Source organism: Rhipicephalus microplus, chromosome 1, assembly GCF_043290135.1.
Source record: "Rhipicephalus microplus isolate Deutch F79 chromosome 1, USDA_Rmic, whole genome shotgun sequence".
Classification (NCBI taxonomy): Eukaryota; Metazoa; Arthropoda; class Arachnida; order Ixodida; family Ixodidae; genus Rhipicephalus; species Rhipicephalus microplus.
The window spans coordinates 158,932,292-158,957,414 of record NC_134700.1 but is presented as its reverse complement, the minus strand read 5'-3'; the positions used below and the strand labels follow the sequence as shown (position 1 = coordinate 158,957,414).

The following is a 25,123-nucleotide window of genomic DNA, read 5'->3' as shown; positions in this document are numbered from 1 at the left end:
TGAAGGCATGTGCGCAGCCAAGCACACGGGGATCAGAAAAGGTAGTACCTTTTCCGATCCCCGTGCGCTTGGCCGCGCACATGCCTTCAAAACTAAGTCGTTTTTGTGCCATCTACAATCGCATCTGTCCTGGTTTTGTCCGCAGAGTTTGCAGAAAGTAGCGTTCCTTTGGCTGGTCGAGCGTTGGACGTGCGCACACTTTTCGTGTTCTGTCAGTTACGTCGTCGCCATACATGATCATATCAAGAATGACCGCGGTTTCGGCCACAGTGTTTGTGGCAACGACAATCACACGCACTGTAGCAGACAGTTCATGTGCCGGTCACACGCATACTTCTGAAGCTTCGAGTACGCTGCTCTCGGCCTTCGTTCGACAATTTGAGTACCCGCCGTGGTTAGGAAATGTCTTCGGAACATTTGTATTTACGCCCAATAGACATAGTGAAATTTGGCTGGAAAATTTCAAGAATTTGTATCTGTTGCGGTTTCGGATGACCGAGATTGTACTGTACACTTAGATGAACGCCTCTTAAATTCATCTATAATGAAATGGGGTAGGATCGCAAAAAACCTGGAGCCGATTAAGGTGTTCTTTTGTCAATACAGCCAGATCACGCACCGGAATTTCAATTTCCAAGAGATTTTCATGACAACCGTACAAACGCAAGAAATATTCGAAATCCTGGAGTCTTCCAAGCAACCCGGAAGACTTGGCAGGTATTCAATGGTTTTCACAGCACAGAACAGGCAGAATTTTTTTTACATGCTATAGCCACAATACTGTGATCGTTCTGTAGCATGCATCTAAGTCTAACTACAGCACTCGCGGATCAAAACATGATATCATTCTTTTTTTGTATGACTGCTATGAACAAATAGTTGTGGTAACCACATCATGTCGCAGAAAATCTCGCTGCTAAAGGTAATGTTGCTTAAGTGTTCAAGTCCAAATGAGGCCGATATGAGGCCGATATGCTGCAAATGAAAATGTGTGCGTCACTTAGCCACAAGTGCTGTGTTTCAATAGGTAAGCACTGTACAGTGCCGGCCACTGTCAGGGTGAATGCGCGCGCGCGTGGCCGTGCTGCACGAAGCGCCATTACCAGCAGCGTGGCCACGCATAAAAGCAAACCTACCCAGGCGCGGCAGTGCCTGCACGCGTGGCTTTGCATCGTCTGCTTCAATGCTCGCGCTCTTGGGTGCGCCGAGCTTGCACTGCCATGAAACAAACTTTGCTTACAATGTTACGTATTTCCTATAGCCAGAACAGCCTTTAGATTTAGTGTTGCAACTTGGAGATCGCCAGATTATGAATGTTAGTAAAGTTCACTTCGTAATAGAATTATTTAGGAAAAATACAGTTTTCTAGCAGTAAATTGAAGGTAATGAATAATTATTTTTGAGTAGGAAGTGGCAACAAATTCTACATTTTTTTTAAGAATACTTCACAACGCAACATTAGCGCAGACATTTCCGGGTCGGCTCTAACGAGTCTAGTGAGTACGAGAATTTCGCGTGCATTTTAAGAGGGAGCGTATTGAGGGTTAATCCTTGGTCATTGTGTTACGGTCTCGATCGCAGGCATGTAGTGGCGTGAGTGGTATCATCCGATTATATATAAAACAGTTGAACTGTTCAGTTTAAAGCATAAAGATCAATTATTATAGTACAACTGTTTTGCATACAACTCACTAAAAAAGAATATTAATTTCAGCATTTTATAGACGCAAATATCTCTCCTTTTTCTTATGTGAACAATAAAACGGCAATTGGAGCTTTATAAAACAAAGAAGAGTAGATCAAAAGTTTATTCAAGAACAATAATGGCCAGGAATTTTTATGGCTAAAACAAAATTAGGCTATCTGACACTGCACATTCTCGTACTCCTTGTTGACGTCGCAGCATCAAGGTGGGCAAAATTGCGGGTTTGCTTTTATGCGCCGCCAAATTGACATGGATCGCAGCTTTGTGATAAATGCGATCTTGAGCGCTTTTTCGCTTTAGTAACAGATGGCATCTCCGGAAGGCATAAATGACAGCCCTAATCCTACCTGGTAGAGAGCTGTACAGAAAGGCCGCGGTTGGCTTTACAGCGGTCCACAGTGCATCTGGCAAGAGTCGAGAGAGCCACCAGTGTAACTTTGACGTTTCCATGGTGACCCAGACATTGTCAATAATATTGAGGTTAGAAGATTGCACATGCCACTCAAGAATTTACACATACCGAGACTCTATTAATGCTCCAACTATTCTGGACTTGTGAATGGGGAAGTTGACAAACTGCAAAATAAAGTTGCCGTCAGGAAAGGGCCCGTAAAGAGGGTATGGTGGCATGACGCAGTCCAGGACTGAGCAGCACATGTCAGTGGTGAACTTGTTCTCTATCCTCACTAAGGCCTCCCAGCCGGTTGGTGGGATTGCGCCCTATAGACATAAGACCACTGGCTGCTGCTACAAGCTGGATGTATTCAGGTATATCCAAAGAAAAAAGAATGTTTTTTGGGGAGCTTAGCTTTTTTTATACAAACAAAACAATACAAAATTTTGCCTCTCGTCGGACTTCCTGATATGCATAAACACGCTCAGTAGACCTTTTAAAATTAAAATAAGTGTATTTCAACTTTTAGAGCACAAAATACCGTGTGCCTTCATCTACGGGCTTTTAGCACCCTTTTTCACGATGGTAGATGTTAGAGTAATGTGCAGAATTGAGTTTTAGGCGAAGATAAAATTTAGGAATGCAATTTCATAAAAGCAGTGGCTGTAATGTCATACTCCGTGCTTACTTCCGAAAACAATGAATGCCCTGGCTGTGGAAACATTGCACTTCAAATTTCAGTGATATTTATTATTATATTAAAAATTAAATAAAGATTGGACATTGCTACTTATGTTTAAGCAGTGCACATGACCATGATGGTGTAAAAAATTTTGATCTAGACATACTACGAACAAATTTCTCAGCTTATGTGAGCTGTTTCTCACCAGCAGTTGTCCGAGTGCCCCACGCGCTGCCTTTGGTCCCACCTTGTGGTAAATGGCGACTCGTCGTCTAAGACAGCATCTTGCTACTCGTGAGTGCAGTGCTCATGTTCTTGGGTAAACACTAGGCGCCTCTCTTTATTGCCCACATCGACCTTAGGACGGCTCTTCTCTTTCTGAGGTCGCTAAATGTAGGCAACCTTTCGCAATTGTATTCGATGCATGCCGCGGACACCCCAGAATTTGCTTCAGTGCTCTGAAGGCCGATGCAGCAAAGCCATCTGCTGGATCGAACGCCCAATGGCTATGTTGGCTGCATTTCGGTGAAAGTGACATGCTGGAGGCCCGTGTACTTGGGTTCAGGTGTCCTTCAAAGAGCACCCAATGAAGAAAATTCCCGTGCCCCCCACGACGACGTCCCTCATAATCCTGTTGTTACAGGATGTTCGGGGATGTAAAAACCCATCCATTATTACAACAAGTGCAAGTGTGATGATAGCGTAACAACATCTTACGAATTTCCATAGTCAACATCCTTGCAGGAATGAGACTACAAGCATTCATTATGCTTACTGGGATGTCATCAATGCAATGGAAGCCGTCGCTTTACTATTACAACGATACATCAGGACGTAAAAATACGCCCCTTTATTTCCGTTTTTTTTTTTATTATTTTGCAGCAAATGAGATTTGGCGTCATCATTATTTTGGGTACAACTTCACACTCGTTCTCCTCTCGGCGCAAGATAACCATAAAAATCAAGTCATTTATTTTCATCTACAGTACCGGATAGCTTGAAAATATGAGAAAAAGCCACAAGTATTCGTTAACTTCAGCTGCTCTAAAAATGACATATGAGCATGTAGGCGAAGAGACAATTGTATTTTAGTGAATAAAATGAAGATGGCTTCTGGCACGTCTTTAAAATCAGAAACTAAATGCTGCAGGGGCTGCAGAAAATACATGACGTTGTAAGCAAAGTTTGTTTCACAGCAGTGCAAGTTCGGCGCGCCCAAGAGCGCGAGCTTTGTAGCAGACGACGCGAAGCCACGCCTGCAGGCACTGCCGCGCCTGCGTAGGTTTGCTTCGCTGTGCGTTTGCACTGGCGGCAGTGGTGCTTCGCAGAGCACGGGCACGCGCTCACGCGTTCGCCCCAACAGTGGACAACACTGTACACTGGTGTTCTCCGAACGTGACTAGTCAAATGAAACAGGGAGAAAAGTATGCAGTGACAAAAGAAACCCACATTCTTTCAATCACAGGAGAGCAGGAGAGCTGTGTTAAAAGCTTCCAAGAGATTCAAGTAATGTTGTGAGCACTAACCATCCTTTCACCCACATACAGCGACAACCAGAATAAACTGACATTGTGTTGTCTGCAAGCAAATGTGACCTCAACCTGCGAGCACATCAACTACTTTCCTGGTGACTTAGAAGCCTGACACTTTTTCAATAAATTTGTTCTCTTAGACAACCGGCTGTCCCTGCTAATTTTATGTATACAATCATTTGATGACTGTACACTTTCCTAGCTTTGCCTACATATCTTTTCAAAGTTCTCACTTAGAAGTGTGGCAGTTTGGGCTAGTTGGTATGACATCACGATAGTTATAGCGCGAGAACAGAATGTCGACAAAGGGACAAGCGCTTGTCTCCTCCTTGTCCCTTTGTCGTCATTCTGTTCTCGCACTATAACTATCGTCATCTCACTTGGAGTTCCTCCTTGTAATCACCTCATAAAGGAATTATTCTGATAAAATAAAAACAGAATTGATAATCACAATCTGCTTGGCATAATTTCTGTGTATCGTTTCACAATTCTTCGCATGAACTCTGCTGAAACTTTTGTGCTAAACTTAGTACCAAGGTGCAGCGCATCTTACAGCAAAGAGAAAACGCAGCGCACCAACAGGAACACACTGGTTCAGCCAGACAGCAATTCTGGGTGCCTGCATAAACAAAACTTAACGAGCAAATTATTGAAGCACAATAGTGTGCAGTCATATATGATCTAACTTGCATAATAACCCAGACCTTCCAACTAATCATCAATAAAAAGAGTTAGAATTATTGAGCATGCCATTAATGCATATCTCAATGCATTGCATTCTTGCTCCTTGTTGCAAACTCTGAGCAGCAAGCTCCGAGCACCCGGTAATGCACTTTATGAATTGTACATGCACTGTTGATCACAAAAATAAACATGTGGTTTAAACTGTATACTGAGTGCAAGTGCTTCCACGTTGCTGTTTTGTCCCATGTCAAATGGATTATGCTCATGGAATTTCGTCCAAAGTATGCACACACAAGCGCAACAAAACACCAAAAGTCAACTGCACACTCAGTGTAGGAAAGAAGTCGTAACTTAAGGACTTGTTTCTTTCTTTATTAGACACAATATTATTGAGAATTAATTAGAACAATATTAATGAGAACTGTTAGTTTTCATTAGTCATGAATGTAGTGATGTGTGCAGTATTCAACTCAAAAATAATGTTGCATAATAGACACGGGTGACTGGGAGAAACATAATGAAGAGAACTTAAGAATAAAATAGCAAATTCTTTTCATGTGTATAAGTCATGTGTTTCATATCATTACGTGTGATTCTACATGTCGAAATTTTAGTATAAATATGGGGCACGTTGCAGTCTGGGACACTTGATTCACTACAGTATTTGCTCGAATATAACGAGTTTTTTCCGCAATTTTGCTACCTAAATTGACCCTCACATAACTATCAAATACCGAGAACTATTTTTTCTTTCTGGATACAATGAAAAGCCCCCTCTCATGTTATAATGGTGGTCGTGTTAAATCAAGTAAATATGGCATGTCCACTTGTGGTAATTCAGCATGCAGCTAAATCTGAAAACACAAGTGCTTTTCTTCTTCACCCCCTTTGAAAAAAGGCCACCACGGCCAGGATATGAACACGTGTTGTCAAGTTGTCCACATTAAACTATAGCCAGTAACCAACCTACCACAATTACAAACTCTGTGTTAAGCCACAACAAAAACAGTATAAAACAGCACAAGAGCCATCAACTCTTGTTTGTCTTTTACATAGGGTGTTCAGAGAAACAAAATGCTCCAGTAGCTTGTTGAAAAATTGGGGGACCCCTAAGTTTCGCCTTTCAGAGTTGAACGCGATAGCAAAATCTGGCCCTTAGTGCACCCTTCAATCGCTAAGTGCATACTTCTTGATATGTTTTGTTACACACACACGCACACAGCAGGTCGTACTAGCACGTGTGCTTGCGAATGGTACATACAGGTTTTTGATCTAAAACAAGTGTCGCATTCCCTCCAAGATACCTGCTACGCGCTTGCCATCTCCGAGGCCATAAAGAGTCTGACAATGCCTACCAGATGGCAGCACATCATCTAGCATTCGCTGTTTGCTTGATCAACGCCTCTGAGAAGGATCAACGCCTCTGGAAAAAAAGTACCACCCTGATGATCGATGCCAATTAGAAGTTAAAGTAATCGCATACACGCACAAAGACGCATGATGAAGCAGTGTCAGGTGGCTCGAGGGTAGTGTGGCTTCATCCGTGACACATGAACAATGTCGGCCTGCTGGGAACATCGAGATCACCGAGCTGTGTATTCAAGCAGGATTTCGTAGTTGACATCTGTGAGGTGCCGTAAAACTCCATAAGGACCGAAGTAGTGGTGAAGTAACTTTTCCAAGCGGCCCCTTTGGCGAACGGGGATCCACAGCCACACTAGATCACCTGGTTGGTAAATAACATGGCGATGATGGGAGTTGTACCTCTGCGAGTCGATGCGATGTTGTTTTCGGATCTGCTCGAGTGCAAGCTGGCGGGCCGCGTCGGCGAGCCGGATTAAGTCGTTCGCATCAGTAGGAATATCGGTCATGTCAGGCAAGAGCGTGGCATCCAGCATCGTAATTGCTTCTCGGCCGTGAAGCAATCGAAAAGGAGTGAAACCCGCAGTCTCTTGAACCGCAGTGTTGTAAACGAATGTTACGTATGGCAAAATTTCATCCCAGTTTTTGTGATCGCGGTCGACGTACATAGATAGCAGGTCAGGGAGAGTCTTATTTATTCTCTCCGTCAGACCATTGGTTTGTGGATGGTATGCGGTCGTTTCACGATGAGCTGTTCCACTAAGTCTCATGACATCATGCATCAAGTGGGCTGTAAAGGCTGTTCCTCGATCAGTGATAAGAACTGTTGGTGCTCCACGGCGGAGGACGATGTTGTTGATGAAAAAATACGCAATCCCATTGGCGGTGCCTCGTTGTAGGGCTTTCGTTTTGCAGTACCTTGTTAAATAGTCAGTAGCAACTAGGATCCAGCAGTTGCCATCATGTGACTTCGGGAATGGCCCAAGCAAGTCCATGCCAATTTGTTCAAACGGTTGTGATGGGGGTGCAACAGGCTGCAATAAACCAGCAGGGCGTACAGGAGAGGCTTTACGGTGCTGGCAGTGATTGCACATTTTAACGTAATGCTTGACATCCTGGGTGAGCTTTGGCCAGTAGTAGCGAGTCTGAATCTGAAAAGGGTAAGTGCCAATCCTAGGTGGCCGGAGGAAGGCTCGTCGTGGCAGGCAGATAAAATGTCAGCACATTGCCATGGTGGAACGACGAGGAGGTATTCAGTCCCATAAGGTTTGAACTTCGTTTTGTATACGATGTCGTTGCAGTGACAAAATGACCCTGAACGTGCAAATGTTGATGGTGGACTCGAGCTGTGACCTTGAAGGTATTTGATAAGTTGTAGTATCTCTGAATAATTCAACTGTTGTTGGGCCAAGTCAGATTCACTGACTGCACAAAGAAAATGGCTATCAGTAACATCGTCGCTCGATGTTGTTGCGAGGGGAGCACACAAAAGGCAATCAGCATCAGTGTGCCTGCGGCCCGACTTGTTGACGACTGTAACCTTAAATTCTTAAAGGCGCAAGCTCCACCTCACGAGGCGCACTGAAGGGTCCTTGAGATTGGCCAGCCAACAGAAGGCATGATGGTCCATAGCTACTCTGAATGGACAGCCATACAGATACGGTAGGAACTTTGTTATTGCCCAAATAACAGCAAGGCATTCCTTCTCCGTGGTCGAGTAGTTAGTTTCCGCAGATGACAGAATGCGACTAGCATAAGCGATGGGACGTTCGGCGCCGTTTTGCCACTGGACGAGCACTGCACCAAGACCGATGTTGCTTGCGTCAGTGTGAAGTTCGGTGGCGGCATCTTCATCAAAGTGCCCTAGTAAGGGTTGACTCTGAAGGCGCTGTTGAAGCTTAGAAAAAGTGGCTCTCTGCTCTGGACCCCATACAAAAGGAGTATCCTCCTTCGTTAAGCGGGTAAGGGGTTCAGCGATGTTAGCAAAGCTCTGCACAAAGCGCCTGTAGTAGGAGCAGAGACCCAAAAATCGGCACAAATCCCGTTTGTTCGAAGATGGAGGAAATGCAGCAACGGCCATGGCCTTTTCTGGGTCTGGTCGAATGCCATCGTGACTGACAAGGTGGCCGAGGAACTTTAGTTCTTCGTAGCCGAAATGACACTTCTCCGGTTTTAGCCATAGGCCTGTGGATCGAATAGCGACGAAAACGGAATGAAGTCGTTGTAAATATTGCTCACATGTTTTGGAAAAAACGACGTCCTCTACTAAATAGACGAGGCAAGATTCCCACTTCAGACCAGACAGGACGGCGTTCATCAACCTTTGGAACGTTTCCGGTGCAGAGCCCAATCCAAACGGTAACACTTTGAATTCGTAAAGGCCATCGGGAGTTATGAACGCTGTTTTTTCCCTGTCGTGTTCATCGACCTCGATCTGCGAGTAGCCACTGCGTAAATCCATTGATAAAAAATATCGGGCATTCGAAGCCAATCCAGTGAGTCATCTATGCGTGGTAGAGGGTAGACGTCTCTCTCCCTCACTTTGTTGAGCTTCCAGTAATCGATGCAACATCGAAGAGTGCCGTCTTTCTTTTTAACAAGTACGATGGGTGACACCCATGGACTGTTCAAGGGTTGGATGACGTCCTCGTCGAGCATCTGTTTCACCTGAAAACATATTGCCTCTTGTTATTTTTTGCGACACGCGGTAGGCGTGCTGTTGTACAGGTCGTTCGGTAGGGTGCGTTATAATGCAGTGCTTCATGGTTGGGGCCTGCTTGATTTTGGAAATGGACGCAAAGCAGTCACTATACGTACGTAAAATCATGCGTATCTGCTGCTGCTTGGCGAAGGATAGCTGGCAATTCACATCAACTGTACTGGCTAATGCAGTGTCACCTTCGGCAGCAGTGGCAATCGGAGCGATAGTAGAACATTCTTCGTCATCAATGGCTTCAAAGTTCGCGATAGCTGTTCGCTTTGCCAAGTGTTGGTACTGGCCGCCGAAATTCGTGATCAGAAGCTGAGTCCTCCGATGTTTCAGTCGAACGATAGTGCGCGCGACTCAAATCTGTCGAGCCAAGAGCACCAAGAGGTTAGTTTCCGCGATGCCACTACTCTTGTTGTCACAGTCGCTCTTCACAGTTACCAACATACTGGCTCGCGGCGGAAGTGCGATGGTGTCGTCAGAAATTCGAAGTGTTGTGGTCTGCGCAACTGCATCCTTTTAAGTGGCTGTATGGTCGTTGAAGAACATTATGAGCAGGTCGCGAAGGTTAATAATGGCTCCATGCTCACGGAGAAAATCCATTCCGAGAATTAGATTTTGGGAGCATTCGCGCAATACGACGAAGAAAGCAATGTATGTCAACTCACGAATTCGGAGCCGGGCAGTGCATTTTCCCAGCGGTGTCAATAGGTGACCTCTCGCAGTCCGGAAGTTGGTTCATGTCCCCAAGGTGTCGTTACCTTTCTTAGCTGTGCAGCGAGGTCAGGGCTTATAACGGAATAATCGGCACCCATATCTATCAGAGTGGTTAGTGGGTGGTTGTCGACAAGGACAGAGATGCGAGCAGAGACACGTTTGTCGTCGATGGCACACGTCGGTGAAAGGATGTCGTCGGATGTCGGCAGGCAGTTTGGGTGAGGGTCTTGTAACGGTCGATCAACAGCGGCCTCACCCCCAGAGGTCCCTGTTCTTAGTTTTCCCGGCGCTGGTTCGTGGATCTAGGCGATCTTCCTGCAAGGACGTTCGCAAAGGTCGATTCTTGGCCAGGTGACGTGGAATGCCGTGGAGACGGTGAGCGGGACTGGCGACACGGAAGGGTTTGGGACTGCTGACTTGCCAAGTATTCGGCGATTGCACGGGGCCGCTCACCACCTCTAAGCCGAAGAGCATCCGGACGAAAGAAAGGAAGACCCAAGTGCCTGTATGGGCACAGTCGGTAGATGGGACTTGGTTCACCACAGTGATAACAGAGAGGCCGGTTGTCGGGAGCACGCCATACAATGGATTTCCGTGTAAGGGGTGGGTTGCCATACTGTGGTGGTCCTGAGTAGAATGACGGCGCCGTCTGCAGGATGGACGGACGGGATGGCCGGTTGCAGGAGTACGTATTGCTTCGCCGTATGTTAATAGTGGAGCTTCGGCTGGACACGGGGCCGTCATGGGATGGACCTCGGCTGAACGCAGAGTTGTCATGAGGTGCACCTTTTCGCGGACGACATCAGTTAGAGCAGCAACATGGGGCTGAGAAGACACTGTGTGCAACTTTTGCAGCTCCTCGCGCACAATACTGCGCACGAGCTCCTTCAGGTCTCTTATAGTCGTGACATCAGGTGTTGGCAGGGCCGATAACACAGACGAAAGACTGCCAGGACACTCATACTGATACGAACGCTGCTTTAGCATTTTCTCCATTGACGTGGCTTCGCGGAGGAAATCCTCTACAGTACTGGAAGGGTTCCCCACTAGTCCAGCGAACAGCTGCCCTTTCACTCCCCACATCAGGAGGCGCACCTTCTTCTCTTCCGTCATTGAGGAGTTAGCTCGCCTGAACAGCCGCGACATGTCCTCAACGAACATAGCAACACTCTCGTTCGGACGCTGATTTCGAAAATTGAGGAGCCGTTCCACTTGCTCCTTTCGGTCAGAACTTCGGAAGGTATTCCGCAGCTGGTTGCAAAACTCTGGCCTGGTTGTCATAGTGGCTTCATGGCTTTCGAACCAAGTGCGCGCAGAGGACACTCATACTGATACAAACACTGCTTTAGCATTCTCTCCGTTGACGTGGCTTCACGGAGGAAATCCTCTACAGTAATGGGAGGGTTCCCCACTAGTCCAGCGAGCAGCTGCTCTTTCACTCCCCGCATCAGGAGGCGCACCTTCTTCTCTTCCGTCATTGAGGAGTCAGCTCGCCTGAACAGCCGCGACATGTCCTCAACGAACATAGCAACACTCTCGTTCGGACGCTGATTTCGGGAATTGAGGAGCCGTTCCACTTGCTCCTTTCGATCAGAGCTTTGGAAGGTATTCCGCAACTGGTTGCAAAACTCTGGCCTGGTTGTCATAGTGGCTTCATGGTTTTCGAACCAAGTGCGTGCAGAGTCCTCGAAGTAAAAGTAGATATACCGAAGCTTTCTCTGCTCGTTCCACTCGTTGATGCTGCTGCAAGCCAGTCGTCAACGTCCTCGTAAGGGTCACCGTGGAACGGCTTCGGGGTTCGCGGGGCATTGAAGAACCATGGAGGAGGCAGAATCAATGTCTCTTAGGTTTGCGTTCCCGCACTAGCCATAGTACTGCCGAGTTGTGGAAGTGGCCCCGATTCAGGTGATAGGCCTAGTTGTCGCCTGCTACGCCGTAGGTCAGCTGATTCTTCCAAGTCGCGACTAGTGTCGGGATCTTGCTGCTGATTGCAGTGCATACAACACTACCCAGCACCTTCACCAGAAAATGTCACGTGATTCAGAAAGACCACAACGTCTGTTCACAGGAGCAGCAGCACTGGACGTCGAGCCGAAACGAACGTTAGACCACGAGCACAACAAAAACAGCCCTCTTCTTTTTCACACAATGGCACATACTCGCATTGGCATGGCTCAACCTCATTTCATGCCTGTGGCAATATGTTTTCTGCTAGATGGACATAGTTGTCCATTTTTACAGCTGTTTGAAAGTTGCTGTGTGTTTTTAGCAGCGATGACTGCACTATCCCGGCCTTTTTCAACGTAGTTTGAGGCCTCCCAAATGTGCCTACAAATTGCCGAATGGGCTTGTTTTCGTCGTGACGCCTGTCGAACAAAATTCGTTAAAGGGGCCCTGAAACACTTTTTCAAGTAACCACGGAATGAATTTACTTAAAGAGTTTATTGCCTCACGAATTCAACGCTGCAAAAATTTTAAGAATCTGTTCAGTGCGAGTGGAGCTACAAAGGTATGTCGCATGCTGCAATTGCATTCTCTCTTCTCTCGTCCCAACAAAAGCGTTGGAAGCTACGCAAGGAGGGGCAGCAGGGGCAAGGAAACTACATCACCCGCGCCTCGTGACCCTGAGCACTTTTTTCTTCTTTTTTTCCTTGAATGCGCGGCTTTTTCAGTGTGATCGTGCGCGCAGGCGTGGACTAGTAGCGGCCTCCTGTGGCGATCTCTGTAACGAGCTTTTTCGCTCACGGACAATTTTTCGCTCACAACCAACGGGGCCGATGCCAACGGTGGATGTTCTGCGACACAAGCTCTCCAACGCTATCCCGTTAAAATGAGAAGGCACAACTCACTTGTCTTGACAGGCTCATCGTAGTATTCAGACGACACTCTGGACTGGTCATCATCAACCTCATATTCAGGCCGCACAACCTCCTGCTGCAAAGTGAAAAATTAAGAAATTTTTTTTTCTTAAACGGTGTTTTAGTAGCACGTACAATACACATCTTATGCAGAAAGTGTACGTAGACACTGATAATCTCCACAAGCATCTTTTGGCATGCATGTTAACGAATACTCAGAAAGCTACAACAGGCATTGACACAATCAGGCATGCAACTTAAGTGAAGATGCGGCTTCACAATGCTGTTAGCATGAAAGGTTAAGGCATTCCAGGCAAATTCTTTGGCCAAACATGCCAAGCTTGGCAACACCTGTGTCAAGCCATCACTTTAGTAATATAGTCACTTGTCTAGTAGTCAATGGTCCTACTAAGCTCTTCTGTAGCATCAACATGCATATAAAGCATACTACGGAATCATTCTTGAAGCAACATATTTAGCTATATGGCTCGATGATGTCGAGACAAACAATATGAGTAGAAAACTAAGATGTGTGGTAAAATGAATTCACATGCTTTATTCAAATTAGGAATATCTGCAACATGACACACCTTTCTTAAACTATACTATCATGCCGTGTTTACTAATGAACCCTTGTAGACAAGACATACGACCCAAGGAAGGTCGTGATTATTGCACTAGAAAGAAGCACAGCGAAACTTTTTGCTTTTCCGTGAAAGCTTGAGCAAATGGTTCTAGGATACGGGCAATAATAATGTTCTTGCAAGCGTAGCGGGACCGTACCTTTATTTCTGGTACGGTGGTGTGGTTCTGTGGAGGTGACGAATGGCCCTCAACCTCTGGAGTCCAGGTGCTGATACCAGTTTCAGGGCTATAAGGATACACCTAGCAGCCACAAAACAATAAAGCCTCATTTATTATTATATTGACTTAGATAACTTGGTACATACTTGGACCGACTCGCGATGCAGCACGGCTTGGACTAAGACAGGAGGCACGTTCGTGTTTTACAGACGGCGCTCGTCTGCGTTTTATGTGCCTCCAGTCTTCGTCTTAAGTCACGCGGCATTCTGCCCAATTTAGTGCAAACCTTCAGAGTGCTATGAGAACAGCGTTTGAATCGTTACACAGCCATGACACCAGTCTATGTGACCAGTTGCAAAGTTTTGTAAAGGATGCATGCCCTTTGATGTGGCACACCCACCAACAACAAGCATGCTTACCGAATCGTACGCCTTGAGCTTTTTCTTTCTGCAGGGAAGCTCACTTGCCGATTTCAGGTCAAGCTCCCAATAGGAACCCTGCATAAACATATGGCCAACATCTTGAAACATAATAACAACACAGTGGGTGAGTAAATTTTGATATGAAAGTGCTGGGAGGGACTGTACAACACTAGCCCATACACAGCTAATTTAATCCATGAGACATCAATCTTTTAAATGATATCAAGGAAAAGTTATTCTTGACTTAGCAGTGAATGCAAGAAAAGTCTATTACATATTACATATTAAATCTTGGTGGTAGAGGCACTGATGCGATTCAGCAACATTACACTAAGAGAGTGACCGCCAGCATCATCACCAGTGGTGCAGGCATCACGTCTAGAAGATGTGTGCTAGATTGATTTATATGTGAGATTTAACGTCCCAAAACCACCATACGATGGAAGATGTGTGCTAGATTTATTGATATGTGGGGTTTAACACCCCAGAATCATCATATGATTATGAGAGACACCATAGTGGAGGGCTTCGAAAATTTCGACTATCTGGGATTCTTTACCGTGCACCCAAATCTGAGCACACGTGCCTATAGCATTTTTGCCTCCATCGAAAATGCAGTGGCCGCACCCGGGATTCGATCCCACGACTTGCGGGTCAACAGCAGAGTACCTTAGCCACCAGACCACAACGGCGGGGCAAGATGTGTTCTAGAAGTGACACTGACAACATACTGTCAGCATACTGAGATCATGTCAAGCACATCAATGCACTGGCTTGCACGAGAGTTATCTTGAGAAATGATTAGCATTGCAGAAGATATACCAAGCGCCTGAATCGAATTCACTAGCTCGCGTTTCGGAAATTCTCAAAGGTCTTTAACACCACATGATAATGCTTGTACCATGATGGTCAAGTAATCGGGCTTTGCTGCTTGAAGCCCACAGTTGAGATTCCAGCCATCAAAGCTTTTTATTTATTTATGCTTACTTAATGACTGATTCACAAACACCAGTTTGCACTTCACTGCAGCCTCCCCTTTTCCGTCTAGCCTCCAGAAATGGCAGCACTTGAGCCATCAGATTCAGATTTATCGAAGGGACAGTCCAATTGTACACACAATAGAATCTGTCCCAAGTGCACTTATGAAGGTCACTACAAACCAACGACTTTTGTTTCTACAAAATAGAAACCCCGCATTCCCTTCTCTGGATAATATTTTGAATTTAGAACATTTACATTTGAATTTAGAACATCTTAAGCTTCGGAATTCCCATGTTGTAATCTTCTGCCGCCAGTGCGTTGAGACAAGAGATTGCTGAATTTTCCAACTCTCCCCTTCCGAAACTTTCGCCACCCAAAAATTTTTTTCAGCTCAGGGAAAAGGTAGCTATAGCTAGGAGCATAGTCCAAACTGCAGGGCGGTGAATGAGCCGATTCAGTAACTTTACAATTGCAGCAGCAGAGTGATGGCATGCATTGTCGCAAAGAGGCTTAGGAGCACCTGTTGTCGAGTTAGTCATTGAAGCATAACTCTATTTAAAGAAGACGAACAAGGTCAAACATAATAACAAAGGACACGAGATGAAACTTCCACGCTTTATCATGCCTCCTTTGTTTTTAAGTTTGTTTCAATTCAAGTTCCTTATTCCAGAATTGAGTTCTGAAGAAGCACAATTACTCCAGAAAGTGGCACAATAATAGTATGAATTGATTGTAGGGCCTTTTAGGGTGAAACACACTGAAACAACACTTTCAAAATCCCAAAAAACAGCTGCCATGACCTTACAGTATAGCTCAGTGACTAGCTCACACAGCGCGTAGCTACACGGGTGCGATAGCGAATTTCAGTGAAGTGGCGTGTTTCTAAGGCAGCTCTCAATGCTAATCTCTTAGTAATTGTTGCCAAAGAACTTTAGAACATTCGATGTTGCCCAAGTGCCTAAGAACCATAGAAGCAAACTACAAGCAAATGGCCATAAATCTTTATTATGTTAAATAAATGATAATATCGAAAAAATTTCCAAACTTTTTTCTGTCCTCACAACATGTGACATTTATCTATGAGCACAAGCATGCCACATGCCTTAGGGAATAAAAAATAAAGCGGGAAGGGGGCTGGGGCAACTAGCTGTACTGTGAGAAAACCCTAGTAGGACAAAATTTGAAAAAATAATAGGAAAGAACGTACATTATTAGCATAACAAAGCATATTATGCTACACTCACAAAGCCTGAATTATTTCTCGAAAGAAATGTTCCCTACTCATTCAAATCTGCAAAATATCACCAGATGACAGTTCTTTTTTTTTTACGCATAGCACTGTTCTTGTTTCACGTTGTGATGCTGCCTGACCTCTCATCGTAAATGGTAAAATCACTGGCTGGGATGGCATGTGAACAAAAAAACAGGAACTCCGCTGTCATCAGATGGAGGAAGTTTAAAAACTCACGAAACTCACACTGACAATAATAGGTGCTTTTGCAATGCAGACAGCTGACATTCCGGAAGCAACGCACCAGAGAAATGTCAGAGCAGTCACGAGAGACATGTTCAACAACAAAAAGGAACAGCCTCTCAGTCGGAGGCAAGGGCCAACATTTCGAGGCACAGGCAGAGGCGCTTTGGCAGCTGTCTCCGCTGACAAAAGAAGGTTCAAAACGCTTGCAACGAAATAATGCCGCAAGAAATAGAACAAAGGCACTTCCATCAAAGTGTAGAAATTGCAAACTAGTTTTGAGGAAGCCCTCAGGTTGCAAGAATATTCAGGAACAACCAAAACATTCAAATATTTTTCACCATATAAACTAGTATAACTAGTATAAATTAACTAAAGTCTGACATATGGTCACTGTCACCACGGGCTATTAGGCAAATGCTTTCTTATTTTTGTACGCCGTGACATTATATGATAACCTCAGAAGCATACCTGCCAACCTGCCTAAAACACCCAAGCAAAGAAGAAGAGGGAGGACGGGTTGCCGACCTTTTTTTTTTGTATTTGTAGATCTGATAGATTTGCCTTTTAGCGACAAGAGTAATTATGTTTTGTCACCATGAGAAAAAAGTGTTGCGCTAAATTATTTTCCTTATTCTTGGCACCAAAAAAAAAACATCACGAAAAACAAGAGGTGGGGAGGGGGGGTCTCAAACGAAAGCGCCAACACGGCGTTGCGGTCTCATAATGGCTTGGAGGGGCTGAACACAGGAGGGCAGGGTTTTCTACTAAGGTGAGAGTCTCAAAGGGGGAGCCGCAAATGCTCGCGAAATTTCGCGTCATCAAAACAACTCGCAAAAAAATAGATTTCAATCAAAACAACTCGCGTATGTCTTCAAACGTGAGCGGACGGGACGGCGCAGCTGGCTGCCACAAAAGCGCGGTCTAAGCTTTGGCTGTCCTCGCTACTAGATTCTTTTGGCCAGGAACACCAAAACCGTTCTAGCTTTTTTACGTATTTACTGCCTTTAATCTACTGCTGCGTCAACCACGTGCCCTCGGACTCGTAGATAGCGTCACCGCGACCGCGGTTTTGTGCGTGGCGATTGCGGAAAACGGAAGTTTTTTCAATCAGCGTGCCTTTAAAACTAAGTCGTTTTATACTATTTATGATTGCAACTGGCGCGGTTTTGTCTACAAAAAACCACAAAGATGTTGCTTTCCGGAAACATCTCCGACTTTGCGGAAAGCAGCGTTGCTTTGACTCGTCGAGCGTTGGCAGTGCGCACATATTCAGAGTCATGTAGGTAATGTTCTCGCTATACATGATCCTGTCGAATGACTGTGGCTTTGTTTACAGCGGTTGAAGCCACGACAATCACACACACTGTAAAAGACAGTGCGTGCGCTGGTCGCACGCGTACTTCCAAAGCTTCGAGCCCGCTGCTCTCGATAGGCCTTCGTTCCACGGTTTTGGTACTGAAAAAGACAGTGCGTGCGCTGGTCGCACGCGTACTTCCAAAGCTTCGAGCCCGCTGCTCTCGATCGGCCTTCGTTCGACGGTTTTGGTACTGAAGCAGGCTTGTGGCATGTTGCGAGCTTTGCGTCCGCGCTGTGAGGCGTCGCCACCATTGAAATGACAGCACACCGCCAGCGACGGCAAACAAAACGCCGTCTAAGCCTTTTTTTTTTCACAATTTTATTCTCAAGACTTGAGAATAGCACGCATAAAAAACTGCTTCACAATTAATTTTAAGCATTTATAAGCACAAATAGTGCGAATGCGTGGAAGATTGCAAAGTGACCCTTTTTACCTGGCCGCGCGAACCCAAGAACAAACAGTTCGGCCGCATTGCTCGTGAAAGGCAGGCGGATACGTTGATATTATTTACAGAAAGCTTGCTGAATACTGTCAATGAGGTGTTACGATATCTTCAGCTACAAAAATGCAGGAACGTTAGCGGTAAACCTTTATTCACTGCAGTGAAGTTTTTGTGGAGTACGATGGATAAATCAGTCAGCGCTAAACAGCTTCTGTGATTTGGGCATTAGCGTTGGGGGTACGCATAGTACGTACGTACCCGATATGTGATGCATGCATATTATTCACTGCTGTACATGCTAAAACGTTACTTACAAGACCTTTATTTCATGTAAACATCGATTGACTTGCAATAAAACAACTTATTGCTGCAAGTTAGTGTGATCAGCGTTGTCGTTTCGCTCGGCCTGTATGCAGCATCACTCACTTACTAAAGTAAGTATGCCAGATACTAGTGAGCTTCTAGTAAGTAGTTTACTGCATTGGACTATATGTAAACGAGATAAATTGAGAAAAGAGCTGCTCTAACGAGCGGGAGACAGCCATGACACAGGAGGAGACGACAACGGTGACGTCTGCTATGTGAACGAACAGCCAGCCGCCATATCAAAACGCTCTGGTGCTTTAAAAACCATTTCGTTTTATATTGCCACGCTGTGTTGGTGGCAGAAGACGAGAGCGAAGAAGTCAATGGCAGCTCTGGCTTAGTAAACAGTCCTCCACTTCGAGTTCCTGCCTATCGTTTCCTCTCGCGACAGACTGGTGGATGTGCTGGGTACTGTACTGCAACGTCTTATGCCTGCTGGTCCTGAAACAGAAGCAACCACCGCCAGTGCACCAGGATCTGCTGATATCTATCGAAGCAGCCGCCGCCTTCAAGGACTACCACCACAGTACGGCCCCTTGGCAAGTTCCGTGAGGACAATGTTTGCCACATCCGCAACCCAAACCGAGCATGACCCACTCGCTAGCGTACCCTGTGTCATCAACACGCCTCGCACACCCAACCCATTCCACGGGGATGCCGGTGAGGATGTCGAAGACTGGCTTGACCATTTCGACCGGGTCGCTGCCATCAACGACTGGGACAATCGCCGTAAGTTGAAGAACGTGTATATCTCCCTCTTAGACGCGGCAAGAGTGTGGTATGAGAACCACGAAACCTCATTCACAAGTTGGCAGGAGTTCCATCGGCAGCTTCGCGAGGCGTTCAGTAACCCCGAACGGAAAGAGAGAGCGGAGCAGGCACTCTCTTCGCGATTTCAAATGCCGAACGAGAGCGTCGCCATGTTTGTCGAAGAAATGTCGCGATTGTTTCGACGGGCTGACCCCCACATGCCAGAAGACAAGAAAGTGCGCCTGCTAATGCGAGGCGTAAAGGAGCAACTTTTTGCGGGCCTTGTGCGCAACCCTCCTACGACCGTGTCCGAGTTCATACGTGAGGCCACAATTATGGAGCGCATGCTTCGGCAGCGGGTGTCGCAGTATGAGCGTCAGACGGCCATGTCCGCTGCGTGCTCGCTTATACCAGGAGGTGATAACAGGGAGGTCCTCACAGAACTCGTACGACAAGTTGTACGAGAAGAACTTCGGAAATTTTATGCAGCGTCCCCTCCCAGTAGCGCTGCTCTTACGGACGTCGTTCGGAACGAAATCAGGCAGTTCGTTCACTCTGCACCACCATCGCAAGTCGAACCTCCCACGCTTTCCTACGCGGATGCCCTACGCGTCTCTACGCCACCGACGGCACATTTTGTTCATGCACCTACCGGGACCCCCAGACGCTTTCAAAGTCCAGCCCGTCGCCTGCCTTCTCAGACCGATTTTCGTCCTGGCCCGCGGAAGTCCACCGTCTGGCGTGCACCCGACAATCGTCCTTTGTGCTACCATTGTGGCGAAGTTGGACACATGTACCGCGACTGTTACTACCGACGAATAGGCCTACGCGGATTCCACCCAGATGCTCGTTGTCCACGCTATGGTGAGCGCCCACAGGAAATTGCGGATTACTTGGAGGGTAGTCATCACGCCCCTGTCCCGCCGCGACGACAGTCACGGTCACCATCAACCCGTCCGTCCACATCAACGCACCGCGCCCGACCCGCCTTTGGGTCCCCTGGTGTCAGTGGCGCAAGCCCACGCCGGGGAAACTGAAAACGGCGACCTCCGGAGGTGAGGCCGCTGTCACGCGAACCGACAAATACCCTCCGCCGCTGCCTTACAACGTGCCGTTAAAGCCTGTTTGTGAAACCGCCAACAGAACGTCCGCTGCCATTACTGTTTCCGTCGACTGTTATCCGGTGACTGCGCTTGTCGACACGGGAGCTGATTACTCGGTGATGAGTGCTTCATTGGCCACCCGTCTACACAAGGTGCTGACGTGGGACGGCCCTCAACTAATCACCGCTGGAGGACACCTCGTATCCCCAATAGGAAGGTGCACCGCCAGGCTTGAGATTTGTGCGTCGGCTTTTGTAGCATCATTCCTTGTACTGCCCAATTGTTCTCGGCCGGTCATTTTGGGCATGGATTTTCTGCAAGAGTATGGAGCGATAATTAATCTGCGTGATTTGTTCGTCAGTTTTGTTAACTGTGTTTCTCCAGATTCCGACATCGAGAACGAACATCGTGGCGTGGCCTTACGCGTAGTCGATGATTGCGTCACGTTGCCACCTCGCAGTAGTATCTTCGTGCTTGTTGAGTGTCCACGGGAGCAGTCGATTACGGGCATCGCCGAAAGTAACCTGACGTTATTGCTTGATAGGGAAGTGGCAATTGCTCGAAGCCTCATTCAACTTCGAAATGGCCAGACTATGGTTTTAGTTACGAACTTCAGTGGAGAACACAGGCATTTTGCGAAACGCACAACCATAGCTTACTTGGAGGCATTGGATGATTTGGACGCCTTCCCTTTGATTACGACGATCTCGACTGAGAACAGCTGCGATACTGACGTGACTAGTCGCCTCAACGTCAATCGCCAGTTGGAAGAACCTAAGAGGGCAAAGCTCCTCAGTCTCCTCTCATCCTTTAGTGACTGTTTTGCCACTACTTCGAAAGTCCGGCAGACTCCTTTAATCAAGCACAGAATTATCACTGAGCCCAACGTGCAACCCGTGCGCCAACATGCTTACCGCGTGTCGCAGAAGGAGCAAGATGCTATACGTCATCAAGTAAAACAAATGCTCGACGACGACGTAATTCAACCATCGACTAGTCCTTGGGCGTCACCAGTTGTTCTGGTTAAAAAGAAAGATGGTTCATTACGATTCTGCGTCGACTACCGCAAACTGAATAAGATAACGAAAAAAGACGTATATCCTCTTCCTCGTATTGATGACTCCTTGGATCGCCTGCGACACGGCCGTTACTTCTCTTCCATGGATCTCCGTAGCGGATATTGGCAGATTGAAGTAGATGAACGGGACCGAGAAAAAACAGCGTTTATTACACCGGACGGTCTCTATGAATTTAAAGTACTCCCTTTTGGCCTGTGCTCCGCTCCAGCTACGTTCCAACGAATGATGGACACAGTTTTATGTGGCTTGAAGTGGTACTCTTGTTTAGTGTATTTAGACGACGTAGTCGTTTTTTCTACAACTTTTGAACAGCACATTGAGCGGCTTGAGGCGGTTCTTCTGGCTATTCGCACTGCCGGCCTCTCTCAAAAACCGGAAAAGTGTTGTTTTGGATATGAGGAACTGAAATTCCTTGGCCACATTGTCAGCAGCAGTGGTGTTCGCCCCGATCCTGACAAGGCTATGGCAGTTGCTTTGTTCCCGATACCGAAAACAAAGCATGATGTACGCCGCTTTCTGGGACTTTGTGCTTATTACCGCCGCTTCGTGCCAAACTTTTCGAAAATCGCCGACCCTCTACAACAACTCGTCAAGGATGACGTCGCCTTCGTCTGGGGTCCCAAACAATCCAGCGCTTTCCGCGACCTTCAACAACGCCTACAAACGCCACCGATCCTAGGTCACTTCGACACCGAAGCAGACACAGAAGTCCGCACTGACGCGAGCAACCTCGGCCTCGGAGCTATTCTCGTGCAATATCAAGATGGCGTGGAACGCGTCATCGCCTACGCTAGCCGCACGTTGGCATCTGCGGAGAAGAACTACTCGACGACTGAAAAAGAATGTCTGGCGGTTGTATGGGCCATAACAAAATTCAGGCCCTACTTGTACGGACGCCCCTTCCGAATCGTAAGTGACCACCATTCTCTCTGCTGGCTAGCGAATCTGAAAGATCCTTCGGGCCGTCTCGCAAGATGGAGCCTTCGGTTACAAGAGTTTGATATAACGATGGTTTTCAAGTCTGGCCAGAAACACACCGACGCTGACTGTCTTTACCGCGCACCCGTCGAGGTCGCTGAAGAAGGCAATGATGAAGACTTCAGCTGCCTTGCTATTCTCGCATCATTAAACGTGGCTGAGCAGCAACGCGAAGACTTAGAATTGCAACCACTGATCGAATACCTTGAGGGACGTCGCCCACAACCCCCACATCAGTTCGCGCGTGATTTGTCATCTTTCTGTTTACGCCAAGGCATCCTCTACAAGCGCAACTTTCACTCAACGAAAACTGTTTACCTCCTCGTCGTTCCTGCTGCTCTCCGCGATGATGTTTTGCGTGCTAGTCACGACGAGCCATCGTCAGGGCATCTTGGCTTCGCGCGTACTCTGGCGCGGATTAAGAACAAATACTACTGGCGGAAACTTACGAAAACCGTCCGGCAGTACGTCAAGACATGCACAGCCTGTCAGCGCCGCAAAACTCCAACGACGAAACCAGCCGGTCTGCTTCAGCCTTTGCGACCCCCCCACGAACCTTTTGAAAAGGTCGGGATGGATTTACTCGGCCCATTTCCGAAGTCTACGGCTGGTAACCGCTGGATTGTGGTTGCCACCGATTACTTGACCAGATACTGCGAAACACAAGCCGCCCAGCGAGCAACTGCTTCCGAGGTGGCTGACTTCTTCATCAAGAACATTGTTCTCCGCCACGGTGCTCCCGCTGTCGTCATCACAGATCGTGGTACTGCTTTTACGGCACAGTTGCTCCGACAGATCCTGTTGCTGAGCGGCACGACGCACCGAACAGCAACTGCGTACCACCCACAGACTAACGGGTTAACCGAACGTCTTAACAAAACGATTGCAGATATGCTTTCGATGTATGTCGCCAAGGATCAGAAGAATTGGGATGAAATCCTCCCGTATATAACATTTGCCTACAATACGGCTTTGCAGGAAACCACCGGCTTTGCTCCTTTTCGTCTGGTTTACGGCCGCGACGTCACCACAATGCTTGACACCATGCTGCAACCAACTCTGCCGGACACGATCACCCCGGACGCAGATGTATTTGTTCAGCGTGCCGAAGACGCCCGGCAGCTGGCGCGCTTTCGCATTTTATCGCGGCAAAATCAAGATGCTCTCCGGTACAACACCCACCACAGAGCAGTAATATACGAACCCGGAGACCTAGTCTGGATTTGGACTCCTATACGTCAACGTGGACGCTCAGAAAAATTGTTATGTCGGTACTTCGGACCCTACCGAGTTCTTCATCGCCTCGGCGAAGTGAACTACGAAGTTGTCCCAGCAGACACGTCACACCGTTCTCGCAGACCCCGCTCCTCGGATGTGGTTCACGTCTCCAGGATGAAGCCGTACTATTCTCGTTGACTGCAAGACAAGAACTTTGTGATGTGGCAATATCCTTCAAGACAATTGCACATTACTTTCTTGCCTCTTTATTTTTCATCTCGTCCTTTTTCTTTTTAATGGACACAGACATTTATTACTACCTTTCGTTGTTTTTAGGAGCCATGGCATTCATTCGATGCTTCTTCTTCTTTTTTTTTTCATTGGGGAGAGGGTAATGCGCTGTGTTGGTGGCAGAAGACGAGAGCGAAGAAGTCAATGGCAGCTCTGGCTTAGTAAACAGTCCTCCACTTCGAGTTCCTGCCTATCGTTTCCTCTCGCGACAATATGCAGCTATAAATTATGCAAACAATATTCTTAGTTATTATTTATTTGAAAAAGCTATTTGAGTGCAGAAGATAATAAAAACTTTTTCTGTTATCAGTAAAATAGTAAATTCACAATATTTGTACAACTATCACCGCAATTCAGACGGCGCTATCACCGCGTCCAATTTTCGTCCTCATTGGCTCTATGGGCAAGTCATTCCACTGACTGAAGTTCATATCACACGCCACGATTCAAAAAAGTGTTTGAAACATTCGAATTTCGGCCCTATGAACACATGAATTTGACTGTGAAATTTCATGAATTTGTATCTGCCACGGTTTCGCATCACTGAGACTCTACTGTCCGTTTAGATGAACACTTCTTAAATTCGTTTATAATAAAATGCGGTGGGTTCGCAAAAAGCCTGGAACAGACTGACCTGCATTTTTGTCAATGGGTATCTCGCACACAAATTTCGATTTCCGGGAGATTTTCATGGCAACCGTACAAACGGAAGACACAGTGGAAATCCGGGAGTCTCCCTGACAATGCGGGAGACTTGTCAGGTATGTGATGATAACACCGATACATATTGTTCTCTCCTAGTGTCGGAATATAGCACAACGCCGTTTTGTGCCTCACCGACTAGCTACGGCAACACGCTGTAGCCTATCTCGGAAGCCACGCTATTTCACTAATTTTTTTTATCGGAAATGAAATATTTCTCGTAAAATTTTAGGCAATATTCGTAAAATCGTAAGCACAGCCGAAATTCGTACATTTTACGGGAAAATGGGAAGAGTTGGCAGGTATGTATAATGCACCAACAAAACCGTTATCACGACTATACGTCCACCATAACACTGTTCATTTAGTTGTTCAAGATAGCAGAGAATTGCAACATAAATTCATCAGTAAGGTAGTCAACAGGGCCGTTCACTCCGCACAGAAGCAAGAAATTCCCTTTGACACCGCGAGCTTGAAGTGGAAAACCGTAAACAGCATTTGTCAGCATGTGT

At 46.6% G+C, this 25,123-nt stretch overlaps 1 protein-coding gene across 2 annotated transcripts in view; it reads right to left on the bottom strand.

Annotated features, from left to right (window-relative positions):
* Positions 1 to 25,123, bottom strand: part of LOC119178325 (uncharacterized) — a 115,995-nt gene that overhangs the window by 46,725 nt on the left and 44,147 nt on the right. The window contains exons 3-5 of one of the 2 annotated variants that reach the window (XM_037429512.2): positions 13,865 to 13,942; positions 13,425 to 13,526; positions 12,633 to 12,717 (exon numbers count right to left, since the gene is read on the bottom strand). In XM_037429512.2, coding sequence (XP_037285409.2) covers positions 12,633 to 12,717; positions 13,425 to 13,526; positions 13,865 to 13,942 — 265 coding nt within the window. The remainder of the gene's footprint in view (positions 1 to 12,632; positions 12,718 to 13,424; positions 13,527 to 13,864; positions 13,943 to 25,123) is intronic. The other variant, XM_075887550.1, reaches the window with a different exon arrangement.